At 40.2% G+C, this 17,561-nt stretch overlaps 1 protein-coding gene across 4 annotated transcripts in view; it reads left to right on the plus strand.

Moving 5' to 3' along the window:
- The window catches only part of LOC121735436 (potassium voltage-gated channel protein Shaw), a 91,419-nt gene extending 75,177 nt beyond the window's left edge, over positions 1–16,242 (plus strand). Inside the window, exons 5-10 of one of the 4 annotated variants that reach the window (XR_006036852.1) lie at positions 2,156–2,350; positions 3,974–4,654; positions 11,484–11,619; positions 12,285–12,410; positions 13,426–13,633; positions 15,152–15,206. Coding sequence is in view for 2 of the 4 variants with exons in the window: in XM_042126271.1 (XP_041982205.1) it covers positions 2,156–2,350; positions 3,974–4,654; positions 11,484–11,619; positions 12,285–12,410; positions 15,152–15,504 (1,491 nt within the window). In the remaining 2 variants the exon portion in view is untranslated. Of the gene's footprint in view, positions 1–2,155; positions 2,351–3,973; positions 4,655–11,483; positions 11,620–12,284; positions 12,411–13,425; positions 13,634–13,981; positions 14,065–15,151 lie in introns of those variants that run through there. The other 3 variants (XR_006036851.1, XM_042126273.1, XM_042126271.1) reach the window with 3 other exon arrangements.
- Positions 16,243–17,561: the final 1,319 nt, after the last annotated feature.

A 17,561-nucleotide genomic window follows, 5' to 3' on the forward strand; every position in this document is an offset into this window, starting at 1 on the left:
CTCCATATTAGTGTAAATATTTACAGTACGGCGTACGACTACGCACAATCCTTAGATAAGCTCATTTCGTTCCAAGATTTATATCAAATGATATTACGCATGTAGACACTTAAAATGATATACCGTCACAAACATAGAATAATATAAACATATCGTTGTATTACAAACAAAATATATCATAAGTATAATAAGCAGACTCATGAATAAGGAAAAACCTCTCGCCGAGAAGGAAAATTAAATTTTCGTCGAATTTCGGCGTGTGCGGTTACGTCGCTGGGTTTGACGAGACACAGAATATGAGATGTAAAGAAACCAGCAGTGTATTGGGGAATTTATGTTGGAATATTTATATTTTTTGTCAAGTGATATGACGGAAATATAAATTATTTAAATATAATATCATATAAAATATGGTCTGATTTTACTAAGTCCAACGCCGGCAGATGGTATTTGATACAAACTCAATTAAGTGATTTTACAAAAACGACGAAGGAATCGTTTTTTGGAGGCGTTTTGAATAAAATTCGCAATAGTGTTTTTCATTAATGTTTAAAATGCTAGTAAATATTTTAGGACTGTAGGTATCGCACCCACAAATCTTATTATACTTAGTAGTATTTTCCGAGTAGTAAAACAACACCATTATTACAGATTAGTAGAAAAAACATTATATTGTAAACAGCTATAATTATAGTAACATAAATTTGACTTGACTACTACAAGCATAATAATATATCAGTAGCAGCATTATAGACAGAAATACCTTCCCTGGACTTCTACGAATATTTTAGGACCAAAATCAGCCCAATCCGTTCAGCCGTTTTCGAGTTTTAGCGCGACTAACACAATTGAAAATCCATTTTTATATATATAGATAATTAATCGTTTTAATTTAACCGTTTACCGTAATTGCTCCGTAGCCGTCTACGCCGTAGCGCCACGCCGGAGCCCTGTACGCCGTAGCGCCACGACGTAGCCCCTCTATGCCGTAGCCCCTCTACGCCGTAGCTCCTCTACGCCGTAGCCCTCTACACCGGAGCCATCTATTCCGTAGCGCTACGCCGTAGGCGGTAGAATTTTAGGGCACCTAAATTTTAATATGCCTGCTTCGGCTCAGAATATGCTAATGCCGGCATTACCATACTGTTATATTATTCATACTGTCTTTATTGTAATTACTGTCTAATGTAACGTCTTTTGTTTTGATTGTACTTGAAAAAAGAGTATGAATATATGCATCTGAATTTTAAGGCAGTTTTGCGAGTGATTCCTATTTCCATAAACAATTTTTAACGTTTAGCCTTTTTAACTTTGTAAATGCTGTTTTGAAATAAATAAAGCAAATGCCTCAATATATCTTTTCGGGATAATATATTTCGGAATTAAGGGTCAATACCTCACCCATCAGTTTTGTTTTTTGACGTAACGAGCAACAGCTAATTAAGATACGAAACGGCGTTTTTTCACCGGGTTCCTGGAATCACCCGATTTTAGGAATCTGGTGAAAAGAGGGGCTGGAACTCACGCATTTGTCATTATAGTTTATAACAGGTCAAATCTCTCTTTTTTTCTTCATCTGATGATGAACCGAAAAAAATTAATTAGAAAATATCAGATGGTGAAGTAAATAAACATCGTTTTCCTGCAGCATCGTAATAACAACAGTCTCTGGCCGTGCTGAAACAGCGAGATACATAGAAGCGACAAAAAATAAAACAAACTCCAAAGTAGATCAGAGTAGAAAAAAATACTTCTTACAAAATTGTGAATCTATATATATAAACCTCAAAGGTGACTGACTGACTGATTGACATAGTGATCTATCAACGCACAGCCCAAACCACTAGACGGATCGGGCTGAAATTTGGCATGCAGGTAGATGTTATGACGTAGGCATCCGCTAAGAAAGGATTTTGATAAATTCCAAACCCAAGGGGTTCAAGTTGGGGATGAAAATTTTAATATAATAATACTTCTTAACGCGAGCGAAGCCGCGGGCAAAAGTTCGTTGAATATAAATTTACTATGTCCCCCAGCATCGCGACATGCAAGAGACATGCACTAGGCAGCTGCCTAGTGCTGAGAAAGTACCAAAAAAATATAAAAAATCTTAACTTAATCACAAAATAAATAAATATATATCCTTGTCCCGCAGCATCGCGACACGCAGGAGACCCTGGCGGTGCTGGACCGGCTGGACCTGGACACGGAGAAGCCGTCTGACGAGGAGGTGGCGCGGAAGTTCGGCTTCGAGGAGGACTACTACAACGGCACCGTGTCCTGGTGGCAGCAGCTCAAGCCGCAGATGTGGTCGCTGTTCGACGAGCCGTACAGCTCGAATGCTGCTAAGGTATGATGATGATCCCGAGAGGTTGGTTAGCAGAGCGATTCACGATTCCCGTTTGACACAGATTCAGTAACTGTACCGTACGGTCATTGGTCATTGCCAAGCGTGGCAAGCGTTTATTGGATGCGCGATGAAGTTTCCGAATCCAAGTCATAAAAAAAATCTTTTTATTCAAAATGGGTCTCATGATACACTTTTTGAAAGTCGAACGAAGAAACTACGTTGCCTACCACCGGCTTACAGTCAAATTACGCAATTTGAATCAGAGCCTAGGTTAGGCCACTCAGCTTAGTCATTCCAGGCGCCGAGGGGAATACCTACACTAGGTTGCCCGAATACTCCCTTATTTCCGTAAAGGTCCCTTATGATACCCAGACGGTCGTGGGAGTCATCCTGTATTAGACAGAACCGAGATCTTTTAGACGGCGAATCCGCAGGATGTTTTATGTGTCGGTTGGTTGGCGCTCGTTAGTCAAATATGATAAGGAGCACAAAAATTGTCTCCTCAACCATACTAGTCAAGCTTACATTAACAAAAATAAATAAAAACTACGTTATTTTATTACTCTATCGTTTATAACTGTAATATTTGCTAAAACTTAGCCTTCTTATTTTAATCTAAGATAAAGGTTTGTTTTGCTATTCCACAAAGAAACACACGTAGGAGAGCTATGCTTCGGCACGAATGGGCCGCTCGACCGGAGAAATATCACGTTCTCACAGAAAACCGGCGTGAAACAGCGCTTAACGCAAGCGCTGTTGTTGAAGAGTGTTTCGCCGAGTGAGTGAGTTTACCGGAGGCTCAATCCTCTACCATATTCCCTTCCCTACCCTCCCCTATTACCCTATTCCCTCTTATAAGGCCGGCAACGCACCTGCAGCTCTCCTGATGCTGCGAGTGTCCATGAGCGACGGAAGTTGCTTTCCATCAGGTGACCCGTTTGCTCGTTTGCCTCCTTATTTAATTTAAAAAAAATCTCATAATATACGAGTTAATACATTTAAAGATATCCAATTTGTCGCTAGCGCGGAGCAACTTACCTTTTTGATTCAAATTTATGTTAATACAATTAATATAAGCTCTAGTGCCACGCTGTTTTCTCCGTGTGGTGTCGGTTTTGTGAATAATTTCGCTTATGATATTTTTATTGAGTTAAATAAAAGTTAAGATCGCACGCGATACGGCTCCTTTCTTATTTTGTTTTGTTTTTATCTCTCTCCGTCTTGAAGATGTTACGTTTATGTTACTACGTTAAGAGTCTACGTCTTTTCATAAAAATCTACGTATTTTTTTATTTGATGTCTACTTGTAACAAAAGTCTCTACAGAAGTGAGATCCTTTGTTGTTTACGATTCTTTGTCTTTTCTTATCTTGCAATTTTGTAAGATTTACATTATATTTTACATTATTTTAATTGCTTTAAATTCACTTATAATGATTATATCAACGTTATCGATTTTAACTACGTTTTCGACAGCTTCTAATGAATTTAAACACGTTGTTCCTATACCCCTCGTTTCTGCAACGATGTTTACAGGTCAAGATAAATCATAAAACAATTGAAAGAAATGTAAATCTTCCAAATTATTATTGATACATATGCTTACATCATTTCTTTGTTTCAGATAATCGGCGTCATCTCGGTGTTTTTCATCTGCGTGTCCATCATATCGTTCTGCTTGAAGACGCACCCGGACATGCGGGTCCCGGTCATCAAGAACTACACCGTCACCACCGCGAACCAGACGCAGAGCTGGGCGTTAGACAAGGTGCAAACCAACGCCCACGTCGCGTTCTTCTACATCGAGTGCGTTTGCAACGCTTGGTTCACGCTAGAGATCCTCGTCCGGTTCATCTCGTCGCCCAACAAATGCGAGTTCGTCAAGTCCTCCGTCAACATCATCGACTACATTGCCACCATGAGCTTCTACATCGACCTCACCCTCCAGAAGTACGCGTCGCACGTCGAGAACGCCGACATCCTGGAGTTCTTCTCCATCATCAGGATCATGAGACTGTTCAAATTGACCCGACACTCGTCGGGCCTGAAGATCCTGATTCAGACTTTCCGAGCGTCCGCCAAAGAGCTGACGCTGCTAGTGTTTTTTCTAGTGCTAGGTATCGTGATATTCGCTAGTCTCGTGTACTACGCGGAGAGGATCCAGACAAACCCCCACAACGACTTCAACAGCATCCCCCTGGGGTTGTGGTGGGCGCTGGTCACCATGACGACCGTGGGTTACGGAGACATGGCGCCCAAGACATACGTGGGTATGTTCGTGGGCGCGCTCTGTGCTTTGGCTGGTGTAAGTATCTGATGTTATTGTTTTGAAACTATCTTTTAGCTAAGTAATCATTGTCATCATTACAACATATTGCTAGGGCTAAAGACTCCTTAATAACAGTAGCATTAGCACTATCTAACAAGTCTAGCTTGCTGCGTTTGACAGTTTAATAAAGGGCTTATTACAGGCATTGTTAGGACTAAAACTCATTTGGCTTTTGTGTGTTTGTCGCTCGTCAATCAATCTTTGCAAAGCGCTAACAAGGAAGCTGCTTGCCGAGTCAAATTAGAACGCAGTATGAGCGCGTAATGAGGGTGGAATTACTCGTTCTAAATACAAAAATTGCCATGTACTTAGCAGATATATATTAAGCAAGGAAAAGATTATAAATGCAAATGTATAATATTATGTTAGTCTATTATCCTTTTATGCTTATGCCTCTAATCCAAATTTTGATAAAATACTTTGAGTTCCGGGAAAGACAAAGTATAACGGTTTTCTTTGTTCGAACAAAGTTACAGGCAGCATATTGTAGATAAATAAAACCTAACAAGTAAAATACATATAGACATATTCTGTGCTTAGTCTCAAAAACGATACACAAGGAAAGATGTAACGTTAAATATTCAGCATCCACTTTCATTCTAATATATTAGAACAAAACCGCCATATTGCAAATAGGATTCCCCGCAAATGTAAAGTCTGAAAGTGAGCATCTTTAGAGAAAATTACCTCACTTGTTTGCTTGGAAATATCAAAGGGATTCAAATTCTAATTTGCCTGGAAAGATATTGACCATAACGTTTAATGACACGCTAGTTCTTTTTTGTGGCTTCGACCAATTTCATTTACACCAACCTATTCTATACTATTGTTACGTGCTAGGGTTCGAGGATTTGGAGAGAAAGACCTGGTGACTCTCTTGAAGACTTTATTAACACTGCACTAAACACTAGGTCACAACACTTAGCACTAAGTCCAAACACAAATCACTGGGTCCAATCACTAAGCACTATCACTGTCCTAGGTCGTAGCCAAGTCGCAGGTTTCACTGGTTCACTCACTATTGATCACTCCGAAATCGCCTCGATGATAGCTCGAAAGGAACTGACTTGCCGGGATTGCCTGCGGCTCTTTTTATATGGCGAGACGAATTCCAGAAATTTCCCGATTCACGTAAACAAGTAAACAACCGTGGGAAATTTCTAGGCGGCTCGGGCATGTACCACAATAAAACTGCCGTCCTTGCGATAAGTGCAGTAAGTTGAATTTAATTTAGACCTTATGGACTCAGTCATAAGGTCTAAATTCAAACACGCTAACAAATAAAGGGTAAACACGTAAACAAACATTGGACCTTTTTAGAAGGTTCGAGTATGTACTTGCGCACCTGATGCCGTACCGTAACACTACTCCCCTCTTAGAGATGCTCGTCCCGAGCATCATTGTTACTGCCATGGTAACGCGCCACGCTGTTCCTACGACTACTCCTGGTCTGTGGTCCCTTTACAGCAGCGCAAGTAATACATCTGTGGCACCAATCCTGCACATCATCTCTCCAATGCAACCAGAAGAATCGTTCTCGCACTTTCCTTAGCATCCTCTTGACGCCTAGATGACTCCCTGATACGCCCTCATGTATCTCGCGGAGAACATCTGGTACTCTTGCCCTTGGGACAATTATCTGAAAATAGAACTCTCTGCCGTTAGCCTTCTGCCATTTCCGGTAGAGTAGTCCGTCCTGAAGTATCAGACTGTCCCATTGCTCCCAGTACGCCTTAGTGACAGCGCCAGTGGGTGCAACCTCACTCCAGATTGGTTTTATGTCACCCCGTTTCTTCCATGTGATGATGTGCCGAAGGTCGTCATCTTTTTCTTGAGCCTTTCTCATAGCTTCATTCTCCATGTGCCCCAAATTACTTGTTCTCTTTGTTCCGCTCCGTGCCTGGGAGGTAACAGTTACCGGGGCCTTCTCCGCGTCATCCAGTACTCGCCACTTAGTTCTGGATTCTATTCGTTTCCCATGATCCCGGGTAGGTGACGAAACTGCTTGCTTCTTTAACTCCTCCATTTGTTCCTCAATCCTTTTCATCCTTGCCATCTGGGTCTTCTTTTGCGGGCAGTTTAGCTGAAGATGGCCCCTCTCACCACACCTATAACACATGGCTTCAAATCTTTTCCTCGTAGGAGCCTTAACTTCCTTGACTTCTTCAGAGACCTTGTGGATCTTATGGGTCTGCCGTATGTCATGGCGCACAGCCTCGACTTCCAAAGCATGCGCTAATGCTTCCTTTAGCGAGGTATGGTGACCAAGTCTTACTGCAGCCCTGACCTCCAAGTCTTTGATTCCGTCGACAAATCCTTGAACAATATTTGTGTCGACCATCTTGGTTTCGGCTCCTGGATATGCCTTCCTGACGAGTTTTTCAATTTCCAACGCCCATTGTTGAAGTCCTTCTCCTGAACGTTGGACTCTGTCACGCAGTTGGGCACGGAACACGTGCTCCAGGTGTCGCTCCCCGTATCTGGATTCCAGTGCCTCCATCAGGTCTTGGAAACCATTTCCCGTATGTGGCAGTGCCTCCAGAACCGACACAGCTTGCCCTCTGAGTGCAACAGTGAGAGCGGTCAAGCATTGCTCCTCCGTCCATCCGTTTGCGGTAGCAACAGTCTGAAATTGCCGACGATAAGCGTTCCAAGAAGTAGTGCCGTCGTACGGTGGCACCTTTACTCTTGGTCCTTGCGCCACACCAGTGACTCCACTAGACACCGCAACTCCCGTAGTTTCTAGGCGCACTACTCTCTTCTGTAGTTCTGTGAATCCGGTTTTCAAATTTTCCACAACCGTCTCTAACCCAGTAACTCGTTCTTTCATTACGTCGACATCTTTACGAAGCTTAGTCACCGTGTCACTAACATCCTTTATGGCCAGAAGCGCTTTCTCTTGGAGGTCCTTTTGTTGCTCCTGAGACTCCTGCAAAGCGCCGAGCTTGCGGTCTTGTGACTCCTGCAAAGCGCCGAGCTTGCGGTCTTGTGACTCCTGCAAAGCGCCGAACTTGCGGTCTTGTGCCTCTCGAATCGCTCTGATTTCAGCCCTTTGCAGCTCCATTAATTCAATTAAACTTTCTAAATGAAGGGCCACTTGGGGGGCTGTAGGAGCTACGGGTGGGGCCTGGTGGGCGGGGCCAGTGGGCGTGGCCTGAGTGGGCGTGGCCTGGTGGGCGGAGCCAGTGGGCGTGACTTCATCCAAAGTGGGCGGATCCTGGTGGGCGTGGCCAGTGGGCGGAGCCATGTGGGCGGGGCCAGTAGGTGGGGCCTGTCCCTCAGTGGGCGGAGCTTGGTCCCCAGTGGGTGTGGCCTCCGCAACTACTCTCTCGGAGTCAATGGCAGCAGCTCGCTGCGCCCTTGTCCTGACACTCCCCTTGAAGTCCTCTCTCGGAGTCAATGGCATCTCCAAATCGCACTTCTGACACCAGTTGTTACGTGCTAGGGTTCGAGGATTTGGAGAGAAAGACCTGGTGACTCTCTTGAAGACTTTATTAACACTGCACTAAACACTAGGTCACAACACTTAGCACTAAGTCCAAACACAAATCACTGGGTCCAATCACTAAGCACTATCACTGTCCTAGGTCGTAGCCAAGTCGCAGGTTTCACTGGTTCACTCACTATTGATCACTCCGAAATCGCCTCGATGATAGCTCGAAAGGAACTGACTTGCCGGGATTGCCTGCGGCTCTTTTTATATGGCGAGACGAATTCCAGAAATTTCCCGATTCACGTAAACAAGTAAACAACCGTGGGAAATTTCTAGGCGGCTCGGGCATGTACCACAATAAAACTGCCGTCCTTGCGATAAGTGCAGTAAGTTGAATTTAATTTAGACCTTATGGACTCAGTCATAAGGTCTAAATTCAAACACGCTAACAAATAAAGGGTAAACACGTAAACAAACATTGGACCTTTTTAGAAGGTTCGAGTATGTACTTGCGCACCTGATGCCGTACCGTAACACTATATTCTATCCGTCAGAATTTTTAACTTGGTTTTCTTTATGTTTTGAAGCAATCATTTATTTTTTGGTTCATGCTGCAGAATACCTTATAGGGTAGATATTTCTGCATTTTCCTTTTCAAGGATGTAAGTGTAAGACACCAGTCTCTTAACAATTTAAGTTGTAAGTTTTTACTAAGCACGAAAACAGCCTCTTTTTCAATTTGATTCCATAATAAAATGGTTTCCAATGAACATCTTAAGACGTTGTATAGTGTACATCGTTTGATATTTAATTAAGTTAATATCTTGCTGCCTTATAAGCCGTGAATCACGGGGGACAACGTATTTCTAATAGCTAATAACGGAATCTAATTTGGCGTCGTGCGCCCAACATGGCGGGTTATTAGTTTTCTCGCCCTATTTTTCTTCCCGCAAATTGATTAAGCCAGAATAGATTCAGATAAAAGAGTAAATAAAGACAAGATATAAAAATAAAGCATAAACAAAATACGTTTATAGTTGCAGTAAAAGAGAAAACATAATTCAAATTTAATAGTACTGTGCAACTCCCATTATAATGCTGATGAGGGTATATGATTACAACTTTATATTATGTTTGTTGTCTTTATTAGTGTTTGTTTCGTTTTAATTTTATATTTTTGTTTACATCGAAGTTTTTTTTTTTCCTTCAGAGCCGCAACAATGTGTGCCCTGGGGAGATTTTGTTACTATTATCTGTTGCTATTGTTGAGGTACCACGATTTAATGCGTTAATCAAAATAAGATCATACAGGGTGTAACTAAAATAAGTGATAATACTTTAGGATGTGTACGTATTCCTTGTATAGAGTTCACCGTGAAAGTAGCAGCGCTAGAAGACCAAAATTTTTTTTCACTTTTGTATGGGGAAACTCGTGACGCTCGGGCCCTTGCCCATACAAAAGTGACAAAAAAAATTTCGTCTTTCAGAGCTGCTACTTTCACAGTGAACTCTTTACAAGGAACACGTACACACCTTAAAGTATTATCACTTATTTTGGTTACACACTGAGTAAAAAAATATTTTACTCGAATATTACTTCAAATGGAAAGCAAAATGAGAGTGAGGGTTGCTAAAGAGCTTACGGACGAGTTCGTGGTGGTCACAGGACTTAAACAAGGAGATGCGCTGTCACCTGTGCTTTTCAATTTAGTTCTGGAATATGTCCTCAAAGAAGTGATTGCACTAGATTTAGGGCTACAACTGAATGGGAAGCATAGGTTGATAGGGTATGCCGACGACCTGGCATTACTGGGTGAAACTCCAGAGGAAGTGGCCAGCGCGGCCGAAGTCTTAGAAAACGAAGCCCTTAAGGTAGGCCTAAGTATAAACCGCGAGAAAACAGAATACCTCCACATTAAACGCTATAAAAACACGCGCACAAAACGAGAAGACCTGAATGTGAGAGGGATTTCTTATAAAGGGACGGACAAATTTAAATACTTAGGCTGCACCATTACCGACACCAACACGAGACAGGAGGAAATAAACACCCGCATCCAAAACACCTTACGATGCAGCGCGGCACTTCATGGAGTTTTAGTGTCCAATCTCCTAAGTAGGAAAAGTAAGATCGCCATTTACAAGTCTGTAATAAGGCCAATACTTATGTACGGATGCGAGACCTGGACGCTCACACTCGATGAAGAGAATAAATTACTGGTAGCCGAAAGAAAAATCCTCCGCAAGATCTTGGGCCCGGTGAAGACAGGAGACGGAGGAACTAGAATCCGAACCAACGCCGAAGTTGAAGACCTCATGGCTGAGCCCAATATTATTGGCGTAACAAAAGCCCAGCGACTCCGATGGCTCGGTCATGTTGCAAGAATGGGGGAGGATCGTGCCACTAAAATGGCGTTTCTTGGGCGTCCGACTGGACGACGACCTGTCGGCCGTCCACGGTACCGGTGGCTAGATGTCGTGGAGTCGGACCTGCGCGATCTTCAAGTCACAGAGTGGCAAGAAACTGCGCAAGACCGCGACAAGTGGCGCAAACTCGTGTCGGAGGCCAAGATCCACTTTGGGTCGCTGAGCCATCGTAGTAGTAGTAGTAGTAGTAGTAGTAGTATTACTTCAAATATTTTACTCAAGTGATTCATAATATTGTACTTTTGATTAGAATACTCTATTTTACATTTGTACAATATAGTTCAAAAACTAATGTACCTTACCATGTAAACCATAACTTTCGTACGTAACTGATTTTCCTGATATAAAAATAAGGTTGCCTGATATTTTATTTGCCACCAGGTGCCTCTTGTATCCTTAGGATCTACCGTGTCAAACTGATGTCATAATATGTCACGATAGTGTAAGTACTCACATACGGTTTTGCTCGATCGAGCAATTACGTAGAGTAAAACCCGCGGCTCGGGCTTTCGTCCACACATTCAGCATTGCTCGATAGTTTTACTCCAGTTCGAAGGAAATTAGCTACGAATAATAAAAACTAGTGTCAAAAAATTTGTCAAGCCGGCTCGATTCGAGCCTACAAACTGGCTCGATGCGAGCCTTCGAGCTGTGAGTTTTGCGGTCTACATGGTGGTTTTTGCTCGATTTCGAGTAAAACTATCGAGCAAAACCGTATGTGAGTACTTAGCATTATAGCTGTCATGTGTCACGATAATATGCCTATTTGACACGATAGACCCTGAGGCTACATAGCGGCTTCTGGTGGCAACTAGCAAATAGAATATCAAACACCCTTATCAAAACGCATTTCACATTGGTTTGACATTTTATGAAGACACCACTCTATAGTTTTATTAGAAAAAGACTACATCAACACCATATCACAATTGAATTCACCTACAGGTGCTGACGATAGCGCTGCCCGTGCCGGTCATCGTGTCCAACTTCGCGATGTACTACTCGCACACGCAGGCGCGGGCGAAGCTGCCCAAGAAGCGCCGAAGAGTCATCAACGTGGAGCCCACTAGGCCTCCACTACGTAAGTCTTACACTAAGTACTCACATACGATTTTGCTCGATAGTTTTACTCCAAATCGAATAATAAGTATAGTGTGGACCTATATTACCACCAACGCACATGGCGGGCAAAAAGACCGCGCCGCTGGTGCCCGGCGTACACTGGTAGCGCATGTCCACGGCTGCCCGTCGTGGATCACACAAAATAGTTTGCAACATGCAGTAACGCAGACGGCGTGTGCTTTGTGTAAACGGCGCGGGCAGCCGCAGACATCGACGGGTGTACGCGGCGAAATTGACCGGCCTGCCCCGTCCCGTCGTCTGCAAAGAGCCTTAGAATAAAATTATCGAGCAATGAATTTGGGGACGAAAGCCCGAGCCGCGGGTTTTGCTCGACGTTATTAGCTTGATCGAGCAAAACCGTATGTGAGTACTTAGCATTAACAAGATACTCGCATGTGAAGACCTCCGCAGTGGAAGGAGCATCTGCATTTTGTATAAAATTTTTATAAGCTCATAAATGCGGTCTTAAATTTAAGTGATTAGTCCGCAATTTCAAAACTTACACATTTTACACTAAACATTTTGTTTACAAATTTAAGTTCCTCAACCGTCATGCATAGAAGGTAAATAACATTTTCTACTCATAAGAAGTATGAGAAAATTATAACACTTTTTTCTATTTAGGAGCACCAGGAGTGCCCGGGGCTCCAGTAGGCCCTATGCCACCAGGCATGGGCCCTCAGGCTGTGAACCGAAGAATGAACGCCATTAAAACCAACCATCCGAAAGACATGATGGGACCTAACATGGGTAAGTCTGATGATAAGGTCATCCACATAAAAACCAAAGCTGTTAATTGAATAATTCAATGATTAAGTTTCAGAGATTGGCACAATACCACAATAGTCAAAATTCAACGTAGATGTTAAAATTGAACGTAGATTGGCATTCATTGGCAAAAAAAGCAAAATAATACAAAATCATAAACTAAAATAAAACAAAATCACACTAACAGATAATAACAAAATTAATAAATGAGTTGATTTGGATGTAATTAGTAAATGTAATTATTTAAATATTCAAACAAAGCTTGGCAAATATTCAAACAATGGCTTCTTGATGAAATGAATTATCAATTGTGAATACTAATTACATTCAAATATGATCAAACAGTAGAATCACGATGAATAAACATTAGTGTCAGAATAATTTCAGAGCGTTTTAACTACGAGGAATAAAAATTAATACCTTTTATTAATACTCGTGAAATTAAATATTATAACTTCATCTTAAACATACAATTGTATATAATATTGTAAATACTTACCTTAACAAGAAACTATGAAAAAGTAGTACAAAATAGTTTCTATAGACTCGATTGATTCTTATAAAGCTTCATCACTTTAAAGATCTAATTGCTTATAGATAAAAAATCGGCTTTCAATCGATTCACTGAAATGCTTTAATATACAGTGTGCTAGTGCAAACACCGTTATCCTTGAAACCATCAAATGAGCCCGTCAAAATGAACAACTTTTTCTGTAACAACAATGCTGGGAACTCAAAAAAAAAATGCCGTCTTCATACCCATACAGATGCCCGGATCGGCAATTTGTATGGATATGAAGATAGATTTTTTTGAGTTCCCAGCATTTTTCTCATAGAAAAAGTTGTTCATTTTGACGGGCTCGTTTGATGGTTTCAAGGATAACGGTGTTTACACTAACATCTTGTATTATAGCGGGTATTGTAAATAGCGCTGAAGTTGTTCTGAATTGTAAAATTTGCAAATCATATTATGCTTACGCAATGTAATCGTTCACAGATGGTGATCGTAGCGAGCTTGAGGCTATGATTCAAACAACACCAAATAACTGCAAAAGAAAAAACCTTAATATGCTTTAAAAGCAAACAAGGACTGGGCTCACATAGCACAAACGGAACTAACACACTAACAAGATCATTCTCACATGCACAAGGCATCAGCAGCACGAGTCAACTAGGTCCCACAGACTCGTCGAAACTAGCCAAAGGTTGGACCTTTTGGGCATTTACACCTCATGTTACTACGTTTTGTAGTTGTAGTTTTGCTGTTTTAGTATATCTTGCCTTATCAATACTATAATTTTTATATTCATCAGTTTCAGAAGTCACATGATTTTACACTATTCCACTTCTAAGCTATGGCTAGACCACCCCTAAGGTCTGATATGTTCAAGCGTTGGACCGAAGTCCAATTTGTATTTAGTAATTACTTCATTTAATTAAAAGTTAAACGATAATATGCATCTGAAACCAATGAATATAAAACTGCTGAACGACAGGTATAATGCAGTGTATTTTGTGCCGTCTTTACATACATACAGAAGGTAAAATTTCAGGTAACCACCTGCGTACATTCGCATTGCTCAATTCCACACCTCCAGTACGCCAGGCAACAGTCAACACAGTGGTACAACTATGAGTACTGTATTCATTTGTACTTCAATAATTATTGTTTCTTTACTAACTATACTAATATTATTTATCGATATGTTTTGATTATCGCCTTCATCAGTAACCTTTTAAGGCTTCATACAGTTAAAGTACATGTATTTAAATTTAATCAAAGTACAAATTTATACATCCCGCTGCATTTACACTAACAAATTGAGCTTCATGATTAAAATCGTTCTCCATTAAGATTTAATGAATTCCGGCCCGCAAATAATCGGTTAGTGCGAAATGTTTTTCCAGCAGACAATAATTAATTCAGCACTTATAATGTTATTTAACGAATTCATTCACTGGATTACTTCCAAAAAATTATCTTTTTTAATCCGGCTCTCTGAAGCGGCCTTTATTAAGCCTCATTTGCAAATGTTTAATGTAGGTTAATGAGTAAAAATGTGAATGAGAATATTTGAAAGAATTTCCAGTTCTGTCGCTATCTCTCTGGAATATTCTAATATATAATTAAGTGTTACAAGTATTTAATTACGATTTGTATCATAGAAGCTCATTTACATCAGTATCACAGGTTACAGAGTATTGTATTGAACTGCTATTTCTAGTGTTGTACGTGATGTGCCCTGTCGGTGTTGTGTTTTGTGGTATTTTATATTTATGTATCTAATTAGTGTAATTAAAATCAATAATTCTTAGGTTCATTTGCAGAACTAATCGTTTTAAGCCTCAGCTATGCTTTTAATTAAAAATAACCCTATATGCTCAGTACTCTCATACGGTTTTGCTCGATAGTTTTACTCCGAATCGAAGGAAATGCCATATTTGACATATTTAATTCCATCGAGCCGGCTCAAAGCGAGCCTTCGAGCTGTCAGTTTTGCGGTCCACAAGGTGGTTATTGCTTGATTTGTACTAAAACTATCGAGCAAAACCGTATGTGAGTACTTAGCTTTACAATTGAAACAATTATTATGTATCATATACCTATCGTATCTCTTATCTATATAACAAATTAAAAGCACTAATCTAATATTTTTGCAAACGAACCTAATATTTAATCCTTCACGTTATATTCCACATCTAATCATCACGTCCATCCACAGTCGCAAGCTTAATGCCGGGAATGGACTTATCCGTCACCACCCGGCTGTCCCCGAGCCCTCGCGACATGAGCCCGGCTCTAGCCATAGCCCTGCCCCTCATGAAGTCAGTCAACATCGTCCCATCGCAATGCTTCGACAACATGGCGTACCACAGGGAGAAGTCCGAAGACAAAACAGCGAGCCGACAGGAAGTAGAAAGTGAAGTTAAATCTAATTACGATAAGTTTAACGATAAAGACGATAAAGTGGACGCGAGAACACCATTACTAAGAGACCATAAGATTGAATCTCTAGATGAAAGCAAACTGAAGGAGAGCAAAGTAGAGAAACGCAAATCGTCAGCTTCGACCTAACGTTATGCATTGAACTTACCATGACCAATATTGTTAAGATTGTATTATAATATTATATTTAGAGCACGATCGAACCTTGCGTTACGTTTATTGATTTTTGTATCTTTTTTATAATGATGTAACTGATATTCTAAAATTTGCTTATGAAAATCAAAATGGCTGTCTTTGTGGAAGGGAATGGCGATTTGTGTATCGTTTATACTAAGTACAAGGCCGTGATAGTTTTAAGGCGTAGTTAAAATGTTTCGAGTTAACATTTTTGCAACGTGTAAATATTTATCTAACAACCTCTCTTCTCTTACATCATCACAGTTTTCTTCAATCTTTACATTTCTGTATGATCTCTTTTTTTATTTCTTTTACATTTTAATTTTATAACAATTACAATTCGCTAAATTTCAATTCTACTATCAAATATATTACCAACTGTACCTATACAAAGATGTGATGTTAAATTAGAATTGAGGGTAGATTTGACAAAGTTGAATTCTGCAGTGCAAAGGCCAGAAATTTTCATCTGTCAGCAATTACCAGTCGTAAAAGACCTGGCAACTAAAATTCCAAGTACCGTTGAATACCTTCAGATACAATTTCTCTTTGTCTACAGAGAAACGATTGTGTAATTAGAATCGAAATGGTAATAGTGCCAATGACTTTATTTTCTGCTTTCATTTGACTTTTAACAACTATTTCTATTGATTTTAGTGCAATCCACACACTCGTTGTTTCAATTTTATTGTTACTCTTACTTAACACTAGAAAAATATTGTATTTAATTGTTTAATTTATATTTTTCTTTACTGTTTCATGTCAGTTCGTTTACGTAATTCTATATTTATGTATATCAGCCATACAATAAAAATAACGAATGTAACGAGCAATGTATTGGAAAATAATCGAATGTTATACTAATGAAAAGTAACAGAAATATTTCAAACCCATCGAAATTAAGGACATACATAATACTTATAAATCTACATATTATTATTATAGTAAAAATCATTATATCCCTCATAACCAATGAGCTTCTCAGCCAGTGGAGAAGGAGTAATACGAAAAAAAAAATGTTTGTCCCAAATAAAACTTATGGGGTACTTACCTAAAGTTTTATATGACTCAAGCCGACCTGAAATGGATTGTGCATTTCCGTGCGTATAAACTAGTCCGGTCAGATCTGCCTGCGACCAGTCCAAACGGTTTTATCAGCCTCTCCACATATGAGGGCCTTTATATAAAGTTATAAAATAAAAATTGAGGAGATAATATGGTGATATTATGTAATACTCGAGATTTCTTCTGAAATCTCGTGATAGTCTCGAGAAGATAAAGAGGCTTATTAGTTAAACCTAGATTTTGGACTGCTGAAAATCTAGAGATCTAACTTTGGTGAAGTGCACTTCACTGGCTCCTAGGCTCGTATCTTTACCGCTAACATATTAATCCAATATAAGCACATTTAATGTAAATACATCATCACACGATTACATATCATCAGCACTTTTCTCGGTGTTATTTTTATACGTGTACATAATAACATAAGTAGATAGTAACAAATGTTAAGGTGGCCTACTTGCCGTGCCAGTACCACGTGTGGAAGCACAACTTTAGGTTTATTTTAGTTATTCTAGACTAAAAGATCTGGCACAAATCACTGGCACAGGCCAAATAATGTAAGTATATAGCTCTGTGTGCATGAGGTGTTGGCGTGTATGTAAACAAAGCCCCTAGCCAAGACGTTTTATTTGTCGCCTCTTTTTGTAATGTATGGAATTGACATTTGCGTTCGATAATATAAAGTCAACATTTGACTCATCTTAAATGAACATTTTGATAGGCGATTCTAAAAAGAAGCGATAAAGACAACGTATTGACTAGACTCTTGCGGCTTTGTACAACCCAATTAATTGCAGCCTTGTTCCTTATTCGATGAAATCCCTTTTCTATCAAATTACAAAATGGTATAACTCTCAAGTAACGAACCAATTCTATCAATTAACTATCAGTTTTCTCGTGAAATATCCAACCAAAGTCAAACACGTTCCGATTGTTCAACTTTA

Source organism: Aricia agestis, chromosome 17 (genome assembly GCF_905147365.1).
Source record: "Aricia agestis chromosome 17, ilAriAges1.1, whole genome shotgun sequence".
NCBI lineage: Eukaryota > Metazoa > Arthropoda > Insecta > Lepidoptera > Lycaenidae > Aricia > Aricia agestis.